At 40.4% G+C, this 20,630-nt stretch overlaps 1 protein-coding gene across 1 annotated transcript; it reads left to right on the top strand.

Moving 5' to 3' along the window:
* Positions 1-287: 287 nt before the first annotated feature.
* On the top strand, positions 288-18,799 carry MRAP2 (melanocortin 2 receptor accessory protein 2). Its single transcript, XM_077782314.1, has 7 exons — positions 288-450; positions 3,718-3,768; positions 5,375-5,469; positions 6,127-6,275; positions 9,451-9,600; positions 13,776-13,875; positions 18,200-18,799. Exons 4-7 carry the CDS (start codon positions 6,230-6,232, stop codon positions 18,549-18,551), a joined length of 648 nt encoding a protein of 215 aa, XP_077638440.1. The 5' UTR covers positions 288-450; positions 3,718-3,768; positions 5,375-5,469; positions 6,127-6,229; the 3' UTR covers positions 18,552-18,799.
* The last annotated feature ends 1,831 nt before the right edge of the window (positions 18,800-20,630 follow it).

Here is a 20,630-nt window from a genome sequence, read left to right as displayed (position 1 = left end):
AGCCCGCAGCATCCCGCCGGCTGCATCCCGCCGGCTCCATCCCGCCCGCTGCATCCCGCCCGCAGCATCCTGCCCGCTCCATCCCGCCGGCTCCATCCCGCCCGCTCCATCCCGCCCGCAGCATCCCGCCCGCAGCATCCCGCCCGCTCCATCCCGCCCGCTCCATCCCGCCCGCTGCATCCCGCCCGCTGCATCCCGCCCGCAGCATCCCGCCCGCAGCATCCTGCCCGCTCCATCCCGCCCGCTGCATCCCGCCCGCTCCATCCCGCCCGCTCCATCCCGCCGGCTCCATCCCGCCCGCTCCATCCCTCCCGCTGCATCCCGCCCGCAGCACTGGCTCGGCTCGGCTCGGCTCGGCTCGCCGGGGCCAGGGCGTCCCGGGAAGGGTGCGCCTTTCGGCCGGGACGAAGCGGCCCTTCGGGATCTGCCCGGGCGGACGTGCCCGGCGCGGTAAGCGCGCTGAGGGGCTGGAGCTGCGGGGCGGAGGGTGAACGAGCGGATGCGAGAAAGGGACGGCCGTGCCCTGCCCCACCCCGCCGTGTCCCTGGCAGTCCCTTCCCGGCGGTGGGTGCTCCTGGCGGGGTGGCGCCGGGAGCGCCGAGCGCCTGGAGTTCAGCCTGCGGTTAACAGGTGGCTGAGGTTGTTCGGAGCACGGACCCGGCGGCTCCCGCAAGACTTAACGTCTGAAGCGCTCGGCCAATTTTTCCTTATTTTTAAATAATAATAATAAGAAAATACAGGAGGTGGTATTGTTCATTTGGGTGATGTGGAGAACATCGGCTGTAGAGAAGCTTGTGTCTGCTTTCTGAATTTTATCGGAGTGATTCCTTCTGTGTTCAAAAGCAGAACAGCTGAAAAGCACACTGACTGCTGAGCGTTTGAATGAATGTAACAGCTGAACTGAAAACGTTTGAAAAAAATAGTTGGGAAAAAAAACCCCAAACAAACCAAGATAAGTTTGTTGTGTGCTTGTTGTGGGTTTTTTTTGCCTTTTTCCTCCCTCCGGGTAATATCTCTCTTCCTTTGTGCTTTCAGACTGAAGGATCGAACATCTTTCCTCCATACAGCCTTAGATTACTTCTCCTGCTCTATATTGCCTTCTTCCTTTCTCCGTGTGCTCTTCCCTAGTCTGGATTCTCATACTTTTCCCCTGCTCCCTCCCTCCCTTCCTTTTCCTTTAACAGTCTCTGTTTTTAACAGTTGTCATCTCAGAGGTTTCTTCCTCTGGCCCCAGCCTCTATTGGCAGTGACTGGTGTGTAAGTTCAGGTCTCTCTCCTGACCTGTCTGCCTTTTTTTTTTTTTTTTTTTTTTTTTTTTCTGGAAACAACCACCTCAGTGACAAGCTCACAAAACTTTTCCCTGAGCAGTCCCCATTCCCTGACATTTGCCTTTTCATCCTGTCATACAGCCTTGTTTGGCACATAAAGCTGGACGGTGACTGGAAGTGTAGACACAGCACAAGTTTGGCACTTCTGTGACAGGCGTAGCTCGGAGAGAGATGGGACAGCAGTAGCACTGCTGCCTCCAACTGCCCCAGCAGGGCTGGCTGGACGTTGTTGGAGGGAGAGCTGAGACATTTCTATTTCCAGGTGTGTTTCCCAGCCCACTGCTCTGTCTTTGAGTGTCTCCCTGTTTTGGTCTGCCCTCCCATTTGAATTTCCCAGAGGCTGTGCACACAAGGGTGCAGATTTATGTAACTGCTGTGGAAGCAAACAGATGTTTTGGTTTCTACTTAGAGATAATCAGGTAATAGTCCCCAATTCTGGTTGTTTTTCTTGTCCATTTGTGGCTTTCTATTCAGGTTATTAATAAGAGAGTAAAGATAATTTTGACCACAGGAGTAAATGCCTGGAAAAATACCAGGGGAGTGGCAGGTCTCCATTGACTGAGGACAGCCTGGCTCCATTCTTGTCAAAAATAATGAGACATTCTGAGTATATCAGTCACAACCAAATATATATAAAATAAATCAAGCTATTGCAAGATGTTTTTTTCAAGGAAAAAAACCCCAGAATATTAATAGCTGGACAAAGTCAATTACTGCCTACTCTTTCCTTAGTTTCCCATGTACACTTCATCATGGAAAAGGTTTTGAGTGAAGCACAGATGATACCTTTGCAGCTTGTTCAAGAATTTAAATGAAATTTAAAGATTTTATACCTATAATAGCAGCTCTTACTAGAAAAATTATATGACGAATCTTATTACAAAAAAATGAAGGCTTTATTTTGTGTACTCACTGCAGTGGGCTGTAGTTGTATTGGTTCAGTGATGTTTTCTTGGCATCTAGTTACTTATTTATAAGACATGGCAGGGATAAGAATGGGAAAATTCAGATGTGTGCTTGTGAGTTGTGTACTGCTGTCTGATTTACCTGAGGAGGAATTTATATTTGAGGCACTACAATAAATTGTTTGCTCCTTCATCAGCAGTGCTGGAGGGAAGACTTAGATTTGAAGACAGGGGAAAAGTATCCCCCAGTTCTTGCTTGAAACAATTCCAGACCAGTTTGGCTTTGGATGAACAGCTCCATTTCAGTGAGTGCTTAAAATTGTCACTGAACCAATTAAAGCAGTATTTCTGCATTATGTTGTAGGATAACTACAAAAGTTAAGAAATTATTTGTCATTTAAATATGGAAATTTTAAAGAAAATCTCTATAATTTTGCCTTATTACTTACTGAGGAAATGTCATATGTGATTCAAATTAAAAAGCTTATGTGTTGTGTTGCATCTGAGAGATTATGGCTTCCAGGCCCTGTGTGGATTGAAAGCACAAGCTGAAGATTTTTCCACCATAGCAGTAAAACCCCAGCTGTGACATACCCAAGTGTGGGAGTAGTTCTGATAAATAGTCTATCATACCTGTTTTGTTTGGGTTTCTTTTTTTCATCCCTGCCAGCTGATTTATCTTGCTCTGGCTTCAGCAAGGCTGGGAACAGAACTATTTCTGCAGGGAGAACATTGAGAAGTGAAGAGATGCTATGGGAAGCGTGCTGTGGCCTGTGCTTCGGACCAGATGAATGATGTGTGAAGATTAGAGAATTACTTTGTAATGGGAGAGAGGAAATTGTCATTGGCTTCCACTCTGCTTGTCAGCCTCAGCTCTGTGGTGACTTTTTCACTGATGCAAAGCTAAAACAGATCTATGAAATGAGGCCTGATCACCCTCATCCATTGTCTGGGCTGTGCAAGCCTACAGGCAGCTGCACAAACCGGAGCCTGGCACCCTGCAGCTGGGTAGGGCTGCCACGGGCATCTCCAGGCATCTCTGCTCTCTGACATGAAGGGAGCCCAGGTAATTGGAGCTGTTAATCAGTGCTGAGTTTCCCAAGAACAATCACACAAGGGTAGTTCCTTCCTTCAGCCTTGCCTCTGTTACAAATGGTTGGTTTAGGTGGGGTTACTTGAAACACCTGGGTGCCTCTCTTCTTTGGCTCCTTTGGTGTTTTGGCTAGACAGAACACTGTGCTTCCAGTGCTTCTTCTTGACTTGCAGACTAGGCAAATTGAGTCAATCTAGTTTGGTAACCTTCTGCATTGAAATACTTTCTCAGTGAGGTTTGTTTCTTTGTATTTTTTTTTATATTTTTTTTCCTTTCAAATTGAATTCCATCTTTTAGTTACCAAAAAAAAAAAAGAAAAAAGGCAGTGTTTGTTCTGTCCTTCTGTAGAGACTGTTTTTCTGGTGGTTTATTTATTTTTTTTTTTTACTAGGTTCTTACATGGTACCAGAAATAGGAGGTATTTTAAAAGCAACTCTTACAGGTAGGTCATATTCTGATGGAGCCATTCCAATTTTCCTGCAGTGTGCTGATCAGTAAGAGCAAATGGAGGGAGCTTTCCATTCTCTCTGCTTAGAAAAATGCATCAGCTTGATAGACTTCAGGGCTAGAAAGGAATTCAGAACATCCCCATCTCAGTACTGAGCTTTCTGTGAGAATAAATCTAATAAAAAGAAACATTTAATAAAACTTGCTTTACTATTTAAACTTACCTCATTAGTAGATATGCCAAGGCTCTTTCACTTCAGGGTATTTACAAGTCAGCCTGAGAGGTTAAAAAATTGTTGTGAGAAATGTTAAAATAGGCAATATTATAAATAGCTAAGGCAAGGCAGCCTTTCTTTTGGGAAGTGTTGAATATATGTACCTATACCACTGATGTGAGCGTTTATAACATTGTAGGACTGAGCACTGTACTTTAATGCTTACTGATAGGGCTTCTTCCTGTCTGGTTGGTCTTGAGGGAACTTGGATTTGCAGCTGCCATACCTGCACATCTAAGAGGAGGTTGGCTTTTAGTGGGAAGAGGAAAAAAGGCTCAGTACTGATTGTGTAATCCTGCCCTAGAAGCAGGAAATAAATGGAATTGTGGCTAATATTTATTACTTTTAGAAAATGCTGCCTCTTAAGACTGTATGTTCTGGCTGCAATATCTAAAGCTTTTGGTACTGGAGTTAAGCTAACCCTCAGTGTGTTTTGGGAGCAAGTCCCAGCAGCTCCCTGCTAACAGCTCCATGTCCCTTTACTGTCAGTGCAGGCCTGACACTTTTTAAGAGCATGAGGAATGCAGGTGTTCTGTGATACCATGTTAGGTATAATTCATCTGCCTTCTCAGACAAGGCTAATGAGCGGGCTTATGTAGTATTTGCTTTATTCATTTTTAGAACCACACAGTTGTCAGTGAAACTCATAGTATGGTATGATTTCATATTAATTTCTGCCTTAAATTCCAGGTGGCATCTACTGAATTGGACTGCTAAGTGGGCATTATTATTTGCTTATTTTGTTATTGTCTGTAGGAAAATAGTTGGCAAATATCTTTAGCCTTTATTAAATTTCACTTTAAAGTCACAATGGCATCACTTTTTAACTAGGTACAAACAGCACCTATACAGTTAGCATGCAAATTGTATATAATGGTGTGGAGTTTGTGTGGGATGCATAAGAAGTTTGTTGTTGGAGTTTACACTGCACAGTTATAAAGATAATAAAATGAATGTTATATGATGTGTAATATGGTGGTACGAGGCAAAGATGTATGTAATTGTAATCTCTCATCCTTAGTTCACAGTTTAAGCAGTAACTATACCAGGTTTTTTCCTTTCTGTTATCTTTTTGTGATGAATCCAACATTCTTGTTACTTTAGTGCAACAGCTCAGACATTGCTGTTTGTGAACATCGGTGACAAACATTACCACGGTTAACAATGTACTTCTTTTTTCTCCAAGAAAAGACCTAGGTATCAGTGTTGGCATTTATGATTGATTTTTAATTGTAAAATCAGTTTTCAGATATATTTATTTCTTTTTCTTTTCCCCCTCTATGTTTAACTTATTTTTATTGCCTGTTTTCCCTTCTTTTATTGCAGATGGTATTGGATATTCCCCTGAAAAGACCACAAATTTGAACTCAAACCCTGCCCACCTAGGGTATTGAGAATTAGCAAGAAACAAGGACCCTTAGGTGGAGTATTTCCTGCAGTCTTTCCTGTTTTGGGAGTGGTACAGCTTGTTCAAAGCCACATGGTAGGGTTGTAGAAAGATGGGGTCTCTATTGCTTTTCAGCTGATGCAGTGCAGCAGTGTGAATAATTTTGTTGTTGTTTTTTCCATTTGTGTTTTTTTTTCTGACTTCACCTCCTAGTCTTTGGGATGGAGTAAAAAGGCATGTGGGGGTGGCTGACTCCCTTCTCCCTCATGCACAATATTGGTGCTGCTATGAGAACATGGAAGATACGGCAACAGTCTGAGTTGTTAACTTCTCATAGAAACAACTTCTGGTTAACTGTTCTGCCTAGTTGATGGAGCTGATGCACCAGGGTGTAGTGCTAAGCTTTCTCAGCCTGGGACTTCCCACAGTTTGAAATGTTCATTCTTTTTTCCCCTGTCTGGGTCTTGGATCTTCAGGGTTTGCAAGAGAACAATGGTTTGTTCCTTTGTTCTTTTGAAACCGTTGAGTGCTTAGATTCTGTGGTACTAAACAGAATTGAAGGATGTGGAAAATAGATGTAGTTTGTGCCTGAAAATTCACCAAGCTTGTGTCTACCATACTGGTAGTTTCTCTTGCTCCAGAAGCAAACAGTACATGAACAATCCACATGGTTTTCTTTTTGTGCATGCAGGTCAGCTTCAGAGGGAGTTGCTGCTGGTTGCAAGGACATTTTCAGACCTACACAAAACCAGATCTGACTTTGTGGTCTCAGTGGTGGTGTAAGCCATGAAGTCATGTTGCAGATGTGGTGTGTGTTCAGTTTTGCTTTCACTTTGAAAGGTAAGTGGCTGAGTCTCATGCAATGCGTCAGTGATGTCCAAATTGGAAAAAATAGTTCAGCTCCACAGTGTTTGATATCCTACTGCTGCTGTTCAAGGCCATGGGTTTTATGCAAACACAGACAGCCAGACTAGCTTGCCCAGGTGCCACTGGCAGCTGTCAGGCCAACTGAGACACCTTACAGATTTTCACACAAGTTACAAACAAGTTCTCATGAAGGCATAATTCAACTTCAAGAGTTGCAGTTGGGTCTCCATGGGGAACATCTGGTTACATTTTCCTGCAGAGATAAATGCTCCAAAAAAAAAAAAAAAAGCCCTGAGCACTTGCCCTTTTTAGTTTCCAGGATATCGACTTGACTAAATTTCTGGCTGGCAGCACTGAACACAGTCCTGCTTTGGGGTTTCTTGAATAATCAAAGTGAAGCTTTTTGTTCCTGACTTGCTCCTGAAAGAAGAGAGCCAGAGTGAGGGAAGCCTGTCTGCATCCATACACATCAAAATCAATAGAGAGGCTTTCATGTTTCCCTCAAAAAACTCCTGCACCTTCCAGAAAAACTCTCAGCCAAGTCAATTAGAGGAGGTCCATGTGATGCTCCAGAGCTGTGGTATGAATCATGGCTCTCTGTGTCTGACAAAAAGAGTGTTTGAGAGCATCTACAGGAGGAATTCTTTCTTAGAAGCACTTACCTCTTACCTGAATCCCTGCATGACCTGCTGCAGCCAGGCAGAAGCACCCGACAGGCTCCTACTGTGCCAGCTCAGCCTACCTTGCTCTTACCCAGGAGATGCAAGGTCTAAATAGTCACTTCTTTCACTGTGCTTGTCCTTGTACCACCATGCTAGACTGACTGGCTTTTTAAGTAGAGTAATAGGGTTTTGCATATTTGAGGCTGAGTTTCTGGAGGTATTCAGATAGACAATGCTTCAAAGTGAGCTGAAAGTTGGTTTGGATCAGTGCTTATGCTTAGCTCTACTGGTTGATTTAAAAGAATATTTATATATCCTTCAAAGCACAGATTAGGCAGAGAGCTGGTGACTCAACTTTTTGTTAGCACCGCTCCCTGTGATAGTGGCTTGTCTACTGTGAAAGCAAGTCTCCATATGCATCCAGTTAGTGGTGAAAGGCTGGAGCTTCTAATCCTAACCTAATACTATATTGGGACAGATTCTTTGTGTTCTGGAAGTGGTATTATTAAATCATAAATGGACACTAGTGATGAGAATGGGAGAGAGCTCTGTATGTGGCCCAATGAATCCCATCTGCTTTGAGGTGGGAAGAAACAACATTTTTCAGATTGTTCCTATACTCTATTCTGAAGTTTTCTGCAAGTGGATTTCAGCTGTTTTTGCGCTACTAAAAGAAGGGAGGTGACAATGGCCGTAAGTGATGCCATGTGAGGAATATTTAAATGAAAGGCTCCTCTGGAAAGTGATAAAAAAGAAAAACAGCCTTTAAACAGAACTAATCAATGTTGTCAAGAGGCACATCATCAACAAAATGTTGAGGAGAAGGGGAGAAAAAGATGGTAGGAACCCTGTGGAGCTCCATGTTTTGTCAAAAAATGAAACACAAAGTCTTGTAATAAACAACTGACAGAGCTGAGATGGGAGCAAACTAGGACAGGGATCCTAGGGTTTTCTCTGTGCCACTTCCTTCTCCCAGAGGCAGGAAGTTTAGTTGCTTTAGTTGATTAAAGTAAGAAAGTTTCTGTCTCAAGCTTAATCAGATATTCTCTCTTTAGTTTGAAGAAATGGAAAAGCCAAGGTACTTTTAGTTAGACTTACCTCTTTCTCTTTGTCCATAATGAATGGGTTGGAAGTACAAGATGGGAAACATCCTCAGCTTTGAACTGCATTGCCCACAATATCCATGTTTTTTTCCTTCTCCTCTGTGCTTCATGCTATTTATTAATGCTGGAGACTTCCTGAATGGCTAAGGGGAAGGTGAGGGTAATGTGGTGAAGCTTCTTGTCCTGACCCAAGAATGGGGTTACTTCCCTCCCCAGCCCACCCCTTCACATTTCCTGCTATCAGTTTGCACATTCTGAAAACAAAATCAGTTTGGATTGAAAAATAGATCCATTTATTGTTTTAAAAGCTTTATAACTTGCCAGTCAATTTTTTTGGTATGTGTTTAAAGTTCTGAACATTGTATTTAAGTGTAAAGTTTACTTTTTCAGGCATACTACTTATTTAAAATTGCTTTGAGGCATTACTGCCAGCATTTGGTCATGGTAAAATAGCTGCAGAAAGAACCATTTTACAAATTTGAAATGCTGTTCACATTACCTAAGTGAAAGTGTTTCTTATTTTGTGCCTGATTTTTTGTTCTTTATGGTGGCTCTCCTAGCGCTTGAAGCATTAGTCAATCCTGCTGGGTTTTAACTGAATCCAGAACTACCCAAAGCTCAGCTTGCTTTCAAAAGTATTTTGTAATATGTTTCAATTTGGACTTTCTGACTCTAGCTACTGCAGCGCATGTTTTGTACAGAGATATGCTTTCTTTTGGTCTGCATAAAACTGTCTCATATTCGGAAAAAATACTCTGCAAAATGCAAGGTTCTAGTACAAAATGGTGGTAATGACAGAGACACCTATCAAGATAATTTCATGATGCTCAGTGTTGCTTTGCAGTTTTTGTTAATCTGTAAGGGAAATCACTCCAATTTTATTTTCCGTCTGTAGTGGCATATTGAGCCTGTTTATCAGCATAGAGAAATTTAGGTTGGAAGGGACCCCTGGTGGTCATCTGCTCCAATCTCCTACTCAAAGCATGTTTGACTAGATCAGGTAAACTTTTCCTTTTGTCTAACATGAATTTCCCATTACCCAGTTTTTGTCCATCCCTTTTTGTCCTCTTACTTTGCACCTCTGAGAAGAGCCTGGCAGCAGCATCTCTGCACCCTCCAAGTGTAGACAGCACTGAGGTCTCCCTGCAGCTGTCTCTTCTCCAGGCTGAACAAACCCTTAGGCTCTCGTGCCTCCTGTGCTTCAGCTCCCTAAACATCTTGGTTGCCTTGATTGCCCCAGAGTCTGTGTCTATAATCAGGGGAAAGAATGGGAGGGGATGGGATAGCCTTGTCTGATGAGACAGTGGTCCAATAGATGAGAAAGAACAAAAACCCAAAAGCTGTGCTAGGTCTAGTCTGCACTAATGCATTTCATATCCACAGGTCTGTACTTGCTGAGGTGCAAGATGTCTGCCCTGAGGCTGATCTCCAACAGAACCTCCCAGCAGGCCTTGTCTAACTCTGATTACACCTGGGACTATGAGTACTATGAGTATGGACCAGTGTCATTTGAAGGCCTGAAGGCTCATAAGTGTAAGTTCAGTAGAGACACACTTCATGCAGCTCAGCTTCCTCTCTACATGTTCCTGTTCTTCACTTGGGACTTAAAATTGTACAAAAACGTTTCACCCCTAGTACCTAGGATTCTCTGCAATTAGCAGTATCCCTTTATTTATTAGACCATCATTATTATTTATTATTCTGTATAATTTTGTTGATTTTTTCTTGTGCATGAGAAAACCATGGATTTATTGGCCATGGTAGGAATTAATCAATACTGGGGAATATCTGACTGTTGGGAAAAGTTAGCAACAACAAATACAGATACACTGCTGCTTCTTGTGACTACTTGTTAAGATCAGTGCTGCTTTGTTTTGGTTCTATTTGTTCGTGTTTTTTTCTGTTAATGGTAAAAAGGCAGTGGTGGGGAGCCTTACCTGCATTACCAGTGTTTGTTTTTAATGATAGAAAATAAATTTTTGGTTTTTAAAAGGTTGAAAATAAGAGAAGAATTTTCTCTGTATGAACAAAACTTACCATTGGTACCTTTTTCATAGGAATGTGCAAAATTCACTTTGCTGTTAATACGGGAGTTCTTTTATAGTAGAAGCAAAAAATGGAGGTTAGGTACCAGAAAGATGAAAAATGTGGATTGGAACTTGGAAAAAGTGTAACCAGGACAAGCTAGTAAAGCTGGACCAACATTTTTCTAAAAACTATACAATGGATTTGATGATCTTTCCTTTTAGAGGAGATAATTGTGAGGGGCAAACAATAAAAGAGAGGGGAAAAAAGTAATAGAAACCAACTTAATTACCTGATGGGTCTTGCAAGCCAAAGAGGAAAAAAACATCCTGTTTCTTTGTTTCTGAGGTAGAATACACTGTGAAAGGGTTTGATCCCCAAACTTTAAAGTTTTGGGGAAGAGTACCGATCCAGTGCTGGAGCACTGGTCTAGGATGGATTATGTACTTTGTCTCACTTCTCCCCATGAGCATTCAGATTGGGAGAAAGTTTGACTGCGCTGGCAAACAGCAGCCCAGAAAGGCTGATCTCTCTTGCCTCTACACATTCAGAAGTTTTGGGGAGGCTCTGCAAGGGACAGAAGAAACTTGTTGAAATTACTAGCACTTCTGAAAAAAAATAGAGTAGAATTTGCTTTTTACTTTTCCCCCCAAAAAAGTCTGCTGATCACTGTCTGTATTTTTACAAGTGATAGGTAGTTGAAAAATGTGGGCTAGCTTTCATCATGTTTTTAATTTATCTTCCATTCTTCCACTTAATCAGAGGTTAAACCTGATTGCAAAGATTACTGGTTGCAAAGATCAGATGAAATGTTATGTACACGCAAGATGGACCAAAAAGGTATAAATTACATCTACCTCTGAATTGCAGAAAGCACAGCTGCAAATCAGGTCTTGGATTGCCATCAAAGTGATTGCCATGCTGAGCATGGCAGCTGAGCTTCCCTGTCTGCTGTTCGTAGAGCAGAAGGTGCTGGTCAGCTCTCAGAGAATGGGACAGAAGTAACAACTGCTTTTCAGGTGGAGCTTGATGAAAGATGTCATTAGTAGTACTTGAATCAGTGATCTAGGAAGTCCCTTCTAGTTATGGTGGAATTTCTTTAATTTTTGTTTGCTTCTTTGTTTGTTTTAAGTGATAGATTGGAGTTGGCTCTGTTTCCTTCACTGTTATTGCGTGCATTCCCCAGAGGGCAGAGTTTAATCTACTGAAGGAATAGTCTGTGTTGTGTATAGGATGATACTTCTTGACATGGCGTGTTCTTGTTCCAGCTATTGCCAGCTGAGCTGAGATTGTTGTGAAATGTGGAGGCAATGTGACCAAACATGAACTTCTCCAAAACCCTACACTGGGGAGAAGAAGAGATTAAACAAGGGTTGTATGAGAAGGGAGACCTTGAATACTTACAAAGAAAAGGTGTCAATAAATGCTTGTAATTATGTTGGAGAGCTCCACAGGTAATGGACTCTAGTTTGGGTGATATGATTTAAATACAAAGGAATTCAGAATTCTGTTTCCTGAGAACAGAGAAAAATTTATTCCAAGTGACCTGTGAGAAAAAGGATTGACAAAATAATCCACTACACAAAAAAAAAAAAAAAAAAAGTCACAGTGAGGTTTCAAATATATTCCTGCAAAAGAAGGAAAAAAAAAAAAAAAAAGGAAAAAAAGGAAAAACTATGTTCTGCTGGAAAAGAAGTGAAGGTAGGAACTAGAAATCAAACAATCTGGAAAAATAGGGACCAGATATCTTGTACATTAAAGCTTTAGAAAGTAGGTAGACAAAGATAGCCAGGAGATACTTGTGACTGACAGAGATAAGAACAAAATCACTTTTTGTGCCTTTGAAAATGAGGAAACCTCAGTAACATTAGTGAGAGGCAAAATAGGTAGCAATAATTAGAGGACTTGGAACTGCAGCCGGGATGTTATGAGCCTATATTATGAAGAAAAGGAAGGCCAAAACTGCAACTTGAAAGTGTACAAGTATCCTATAAATATCTATTTGTAACTTTGGGCAATATAAATGTCCTTCATACCATATTTTTTGAACAAGAGTTAGATTATGTACTGTTAATTTTGAATAAGTGTTTAGAATTTAGTAGGTTTGAATAATTTCCACTGAAGTGAGTGAGAACTCAGGATACCTGCTTGAATTTTAAACAAATTCAAACACGGTAATTTATACAGCAGAGGGTTGGAAGTGTGCCAGGAAGCACAATAAAGCGAGGAAGATGTAGCATTAGGCTCAGTAAACTTAAAAATTTTGTTGGAAGCAGGGACACCAAACCAACCACAAAACAGGCTTGTTATTCAGCACACAATAGCAGGTGTGATTTTTGTGGGAGCAGTAGTTTGTCAGAGCCAAGCACCAGGTAGGGTAGCTGATTCCTTGTTTTCTCAGTGTCTTTAGTTAGTCCTGTAAAAAATTCAAGAGTTCTGTGCTGTGCCTGCTGCACTGGGTCAAACATTAGAGCCAGCAAGGATCTCTGAGGCTTGGTAGTGGCTGTGTAATGCAAGGTAAGGGTAGAAAGGATTCCTGTACTGACCAAGCCTTCCCTCTTGAATGTTTTTATGTTAATGTTTTTGAACTTCTACAGTGAAATATTTGAATACTTGCATAAGCAAAGAATAACTAACTGAAATGACAGGTGAAAAAAACCTATGTGCTGATGGGTGCTGGGCCAGGTAACATCGAGTGTTATTGCCCTGTAACTTTGGTCCATGGTAATCAGTTGATTGTGTCTGGGAATATCTTTGTCCCACTTGAACCTCTTTAAATCAGGTTCCTGGAAATTCTGAACAGCTTTGAGCAACTGTGGATTCACCCTGAAGTTGTTAGTGGACACAGATTTGTTTTTAGTAGTATTGGTAAATTGCCTATGGTCCATTTCTCTAAATGAGAAGAGTAGATACAGTTTAAGCACACAGGCAAAAGGACATGATGCTCTTCCCAGTGGCTGCTATATTTGACTATTGCACTGGTGTTTTCCTACTGATAACTGCTGGTTTAACTTTTTTGTCTAAATCTGTTGCACTCCTCTGACACTGTGTTGCACTTTTCTGTACTTAAGTTGGAAACCCAACTGAAAGTGATTCAAAAACATCTGGTATTTGTTGGTTATTGATATTTATTGAAATAGCAAATAGTTTTATCTGTGGTTCTGTTTCTTGCAGAACTCTCTGTCTTGCCACTAAAAGGTCTTCCTAAACATATTTTGTCAAAGAAATCCATTTACTTCCAGAAACTTAATGGTTTTGGGCAGAAATAACTTAAAATAGCAGGAGTTCAGTTCTACAGAGACAGAGGATTTTGAGGAAAATATAATAATCCTCCCTTCCTAGTTCTAGCACTGAAGTTCCAAAGCAATGCTTGGAAATGGGCCTGGCATCACACAGGGAGCTCCTCTTATTTTACTTACCAAGAGAATTATCGTCCCTCTGTTATCTACTGTCTGATCTGTCCAGATATCAGTAAAATTTGGTCTCGAAATGAGACTTTCAATAGCAGCTTTCTGTTTAAAAGTAGATAAAGATAAATTTGATTATCCCTTCTCTTTGTCACCCAGAAATAACCTGCAAATTGTTTTGGGTTTCTGCTCATGCTGCCTGTAGAAGACAACTTCTTGCAAGTGCAAGTAAAATATTAATAATCTTGTTTCCTTTATTTTTTTTTTCTTCACCAGATTCCATTGTGATTGGATTTTGGGTTGGTCTTGCAGTTTTTGTCATCTTCATGTTTTTTGTCCTGACCCTGCTGACGAAGACAGGAGCACCACATCAAGAGTGAGTCTGAAAATGGGAATAAGAAATCCAGCCTGCTAAGTGGCACACCTGGGCTCTTGCAGCCTCCAAGCAAGCAGTGACAGTGCTGACATTGTACCATCTTGTTACAGTCTGCTCTTATGAAACAGTGCAGCCTGTCTTAATTTCAAATAATTTTTGCATTTTCATTCTAAAAGGATGCTTTGGGTAGGCTGCCAAACAGGTGCCTTTAGATTACTGAATTGTAACCAGGTAGGATGGTTCTTAAGTAGGCTCAAATTTTCATGGAGTGATACTGTGAATATCAACAGAGTAGATACAAATAAAATGCAGCGCAGATGTTGAATTAAGGAAGCTGAAGCCTGGCTGGTTTCCAAATGTTTGTGTGTTCAAGTCCAAAGACAGATTTGGGTAGTGTTTGCAAAATCCTCCCCCAACCCCTGAGATACGAGCGTCTTAGTTTCTGCTGAGAAATTGCAATAGATGCTGAAGTAGAGACCAGCTCAACATTTCTTTAAAACCAGGGTCCCCTGAAAGTCCTCTATTTTTTAATTCTTTCTGGCTGATAAGTATGTGCAGACCATGCCTTGCCTCAATGGTTTATCTGCATTTGCACAGGATGCAGGCTGTCATTGTCCCTTCCTCCGAGAAAGTTTGAACCCACATCTCCTCTCAGGCTTGTGTGCCATTAAGAGGAAATAAAAAGCCTCTCTGGAGCGTGAGATTGCTTGCAGGCAGGTAGCAATGATGAGAAGCTGATTGTAAAAGGCAATTGCTGCTACTTATCACTTCCTAAAGCAGCCTGTCTCTGCCTCCTGGAGCCCCTTTGCTATTTAATCACATGTAAACTGGCTCTGGAACTCCATGTTAATAGCACATCTCAAGAGACAGGGCCACATTAGAGATGGCTGATGTACATCCTGAGCCTCTTTGGTGCTCCTAAAATTTTGCTCCTGTGAGAAGAAAACAGAGTCAGTAGAATCCAGCTTACCAGAACTGATGTGCTGGTATTTTTGCTTCCCCTACAGACTGTTATGAAGAAGCCAGACATTGCCCCCAAACAGATTTTAAATCCCTGTAATTATTGGTGTGCTGTTTTATATTATCTCCCCTTGCTTCATATAGAAATATCACTATTTACTTCAGTGCTACTACTCGAGATGTCATTTCCTTTTCACAAAGATCTTATTTATTAGCTAAGCATGAGTCTGGATCCCATGTGGACAATTTGAGAGGGGAAAAAGTGATGAAGTCAAAATACATATATAGAGAGAATTTAATATGGATATTTGTCAAAATTTTACACTTAAAAAAAATTATTTTCAGGTAGCAGAGGCCTGCTTTATATCTCCCACTTTTAAAATAAATTTTCTCAGAACAGTGTCCTAAAGAGTTTATGAAATATCCACCTTTGGTCATCTTCTACATCCAGATAATGTAATCAGAATTCTTCTTCAGTTGCTGGAGCAAGACCAATTATTCCTTTCTGTATTTGTTATAGATCTCTTTGCAGCTTTGGGAGCTGTGTGCCTGAGTGCTTGCCCACTTGCTATGTATGCTGAGTTTACAAATTTGAGCTTTTTTTTTTTTTGACATTTGGTAATGAAATGTTCATGGTACTAAACATGGATCCTCTGAGAATATGCTAAAGGAAGTTAATACAGTTGGGTTTTCTTATTTTTGATACATGTATATAAAAACTGGAGAACAGCTACCTGTAAAACCACTTGTTTTAGTTTGCCTGCATCTTCTATTTCCATGCCTGACTGGATTCTTCATGGCTTAGTGTTTCATTAGTGGGCTGCCTTGAGCTGACCTTTAGAAATAGATGTTAATGGGATTTCTAGGTCCTGGGAGAAAGGCGGCTTGATTGATGGATGAAGTCTCTGAAATCTCCGACTTCAGTAAGGCTATTTGGCTCTTCTTTAAAATACCATTAATGTGAGAGATTAAGTGTATCTGGGCTCAGGTGGATGGATCCAAAGTAGAATACTCTGATATTTTTTCCCCCCCAGTAGTATATTTTTCTTGGCTCAATACAAAGGGGCATGATAGGATGTACTTTTCAAAATTACACAAGATGTTCAGAATTAGGTACATTCTCCGACCTGAATGGACAGGGTATGGATGGGGACTGGCAGAAATTTAATGAGCTATGGAAATGGTCTGTTGCATTTCTCTTTTGTTCACTTGCATATATAAGTATGAGTGGCACATTAGTTTGTGCAACTGAAAAAAAAAATTGGCAATATCTGAATTTCCAAAAAATGCTCTCATTCATCACTCAGTAGAGGAAAGCATGCCATACTTGTTTCTGCATTTGAAAACATCCTTAAAAGCACATTCATGCAACAAATGCAAGAGACCATGCAACACATTTGTACAAAATATTGGCTGGTGTCATTCTAAAGCAGTAAATATTAGATAACTGGTTTTGGATTTTTTTTTAAAGAAAACAGTTGATGTTGGTTAAGTGAACCTGGGATTTTTGAAACTGCTTTTCTTGAATGCTCTGAAAAGATATATGCTGAGGAATTCCTGCATATTGTAATGAGCAAGACTATGCAAGTTTCTAGTCTAGTTTTAAAAAAATGTAATAAAATTCCACTCTGAAATTCAAAGATGGTGTTTGTGAATTTCAAAATCCAAAAATATCACTGTATATCAGATCATGTGTTCCCTGCTCATGAACACAGGTTTATGCTTCATAATATATCCTCAATATTCTGGGTCATTGTAAAATTTATTTGCATCTTCCATTAAGATTAGGTTGCCATTGTCAATCTTGTGTGCCCCTCTGCATGGTCAGTCTTCAGTCCTTCGTAGTTCACTGGATTATGAAGCACTTTTCACACCCATGAAGTAATTCTACTCCTGTAGTGGATGCATTTTAAAGTTTCTTCCTCCTGGGCTTACAGTGCTTGTTCTTTTCTGTGCTTATTTGCCACCTCTGTTGCCTGTGCCGCAACACTACCTAGAAACTCTTGGGACAGATTTGCCAAATTTTATATGAAACTTAACTTCAGAGTGGTCCTTTTTACTGCATTATAAATACATAAATGTCAGTTGTCAGTTCAGAATTGTTCCAGGCTGTTTGCCCCCTGCTGTATATACTGGAGATTATTTACTTGGTTATTGGTCAGTCTTACATCAATTTAATGTTATTCTTCTACCTGGTTCCCTTTGAAATGCAGAGTGAGTCAATACAGTTTTGACGAACTAGAGAACTGCTCTGATTCCTAGGCTAGTGGAAGTGATTTTTTGAGGACAGAATTCCCCCATCATGTAAATTAACTTTTGAGAAGCAGGCATCTTTAACTGTGCCTGAAAGACTAATGGTAGGTATCCTGTGAAAATTTTAGTGGGTAGATTTCTGAAGGTGTCATCTTGAGGCACTTATCTCATAACTGTAGGCTTGAGGAAATGAAATTACACTGAAAAACTCTTCAGTGCTGGGTGCACCTTTAGGTGTCCAATTATCTGATTTCAGCATCATTTGCTACATCTCCAGATGTAAACAGTATGATTTATTAGTTCTTAACAAAATTCATATTCTGAGAACATGTTTCATTGCTCATTCTCTGAATACCTCTACTGCCTTCCAAAGGCAAATAACTTGCATTTTGTGATGATGGCATATAAATTCAGCCTGACAAAGAATGAATCTGTAGGACTGCTATCTACCTTGAGATCTTCTCACCCCCAGCTGCAAATGGCTTCCACAAGAGTCGATGCAGATTGCTGCTGGTTTGAGATAAGATTTATAAAGAAAACTGCCAAAAAACATGTTAAAAATATCCTTCCTTGGCTGCCTGTTAAGACTGACAGTGTTTAGAGCAGTCTTTAGTTCCAACTCCCCTAAGTTGGAAATCTGAATGTCATTGATTGAAGTGAACGGAAAAGATGGTTTCGATGTTTGGACAAACAAGCACTCAATGCCTTAGCGAGAGCAGAGCTGCCTGTGCCTCTAGAAACATTTTGTCTATCAAGGACTTTTCTAAAACTTATGTTCTAAAACTTTATGTTCTTATGAGCCATTTAAAACAACTGTTGCTACTTGAAATCAAGAGTATTTATGAACTCGTTCAGTGAGGTGATTATTACAGTATATGGATTACTAGAAGTGCCATTTAACAGTGCTGGCATTAACTGACTCCCATGGAAAATTGTTATGACAAATGAAGACTTAAAATTGCTTCAGCAGAAAATAATATAGTGCTGGCTTTAGAAATCTGTGGTAGATAAACTGTAGGGTTTCCTTTTCTCCTGATCATACTAAACTTGTTGATAAGAACTCAAATAGTTCTACTTTTGAGTTTACTGTATTTTTCTTTTTCCTCTATAGCAATGCAGAAATTTCTGAAAAAAGATTTCACATGAACAGCTTTGTGGCAGATTTTGGAAAACCTCTGGAGTCCGAGAGGGTCTTTTCTCACCAAATGGCTGAAGAATCCCAGTCACTTTTTCATTTCTGCATTAATGAAGTGGACCATATGAACAGAGAAAAAGAGAGTCAAAAAGGTCCATGTCTGGAGAGTAATACTCATTTCCAGGAGGTTCCCAAGAGCAGTGGAATGTTTGAGGAAGACCTACATTGTCTTACAAAATTTAACATTCCTAACTTTGTGAACACTGAGCAGAACTCTTCATTAGGTGAGGATGATCTCCTCATCTCAGAGCCACCAATCATTTTATAAAGCAAACTGGTTATGCAATCTTAACATTATATCCTTGACTGAAAAATCTTTTAAGTCAAACATTGCTGTTATTGTCCCCTCTGAAGCCTTTTTTGGCCTCCTGCTCTTTTGACAGAATGTATTTCAGACCTGTGCTTTTTATTGTACGTAAGACTGGCTGTACGCTGATAGAACTCCGTTTAGACAAGAAGTAAGACACTGAATGCTGTATTCTGATGCCTTCTGTGGTCGAAAATTTCTGCCCAGTATTATTTTTGCTTTATTATTTTTTGTTTGTTTGTTTCTTGTATTGTTCTTCATTTTTAAATGTCTACTTATGACCAGCTTCTGAAGGATAGTAATTTACAAGGATTGTGAAGGCTGGAGCCTGGCCTTGGGAAGTCTCTTAAAATTCACTGGCCAAGAAAAGTGTAAATCTCAAAGAAGATTGAAGAAGCCCCTGGGGATGTTCTGTAGTTAATGCTGCTCCCAATAAGGATGCCCGAAGCTGAGCACCACAATAAATACCTGCCTGGGACTAACTTCAATTTCTGATTCCTAACTGCTTTTTGGTGCAGGTTAAACCCAATTTACAAAGCTTCCAGAGGGAATACCTTGCAAATTAAATTGTTTGGTTACACTGTTTACAAAATGCTATCACCACCTGCAGCTGAATAAAAGCAAATAGGTGCCAGTAATTATACTTCAGAATGACACCTCAGCAGCTGCCTGTGATGACATGGAATTAGTATTCTACACACAAACACAAACTGTGATTTGACTTCCTTTTTTTTTTTTTTTTTTTTTCCTGCTAATTGCTGATGTGAACTTCCAGTTCAGTAATTACAGGATTAAGTAGCTAAATCACAGGAAATACGAAAAAACCTGTTTTTCTGCCAATAAAGTTGCTACATGCAAACGGTGGCGTTATGCTAAGCTGATGTCATGTGTTGCTAATAGGCTGAACCTTCCTATGCTTTTTGCCTTCACAAAAAGTCATTTCTTTACTCATTGGTCAGTGAAGTGCTAGCAGGCTTTGAGCTGAGAGAACCAACTCCTTAAGTGTAGCTAAGCTATGCTTGCTCCATCTTCTTTTTGTCCTCAGTTGGGAGAGTGTTGCAACCCCAGCTGTTCTCCCAGTGAAAGATTCGATAAGGATTTGAATAGGTATAGTTTCAATCTTTATTTTTTAGAGATGGAATTAAATTCTGAACCTTTGAGAGTACTTAAAGTTGTATTTCAGCTATCTTCGAAAGATGGTAACTAATGGCTGAATGGTTTTAGAGGAAGCATATAAAATGCAGAGGTACCAGGTTCAAGCCCTTTGCTGGATTTCAAATATGCTCTGCAGGAAGTTCTTAATTGAGATGAAAAGAGTGGATTCCAGACATGCCTTACTGGATTTTCTTGAAATTAACATGCTTTGTATCCAACATGTCTGTGTTCCAGGTTAGAGACTTGCTGATACATTCTCCAGCCACTAAAATGCTTATTAATTCACCCCTTCTTCACCATACAAATAGGAAAAAGAGTTAATGGGTTGAGCATTTAAAGAATACAAATTGTGTAGGAAGAGTGCAAGGAAACATCTTTGTTTTTATGTCCTATGCCCTTATTACACACCACTTACAACTCAATTTCCTGTTTTCAAATATGATTTTTGCAGGACTTGCTAGTGTTTAAAGCAACAGGATTACACTTAAAATAAAGCAGAGACTCTTTAAAGCTAGCAGGTTATTGCTGAAAATAGCTCCCAGAGAAAACTGAAATGAACCCTGTTCTGAATGAGCACAGCTTCAGTAAAATGTTTCCAGTGGAGAAAAGGCCTTGTTTCACAGGAAGTACAGAACTCCAACTATGAAGGCTGTAGTGTGGACTTTCCTTTTCCTAAATCTGGGAAATCTGTCTCTGAATATGGCATCTACTTCCTGCTGAGGCACCTCAGTAACTATCAGCTATCTGATGGTTAAGCTTTGAAGCTCAATATCGTTCTTGCTAACACACTGTGGTTCTTGTACTAAATGGGGCTTTTATAGCCGATTTCTGGATGAGTGAGCTGCCTTCAGTAATGTTTGAACTATTATTTTTGTTTTTTTTTTT

Source organism: Lonchura striata, chromosome 3 (genome assembly GCF_046129695.1).
Source record: "Lonchura striata isolate bLonStr1 chromosome 3, bLonStr1.mat, whole genome shotgun sequence".
NCBI lineage: Eukaryota > Metazoa > Chordata > Aves > Passeriformes > Estrildidae > Lonchura > Lonchura striata.
Note: the sequence above shows the minus strand (reverse complement) of the source record. Positions and strands in the feature narration are given on the sequence as shown.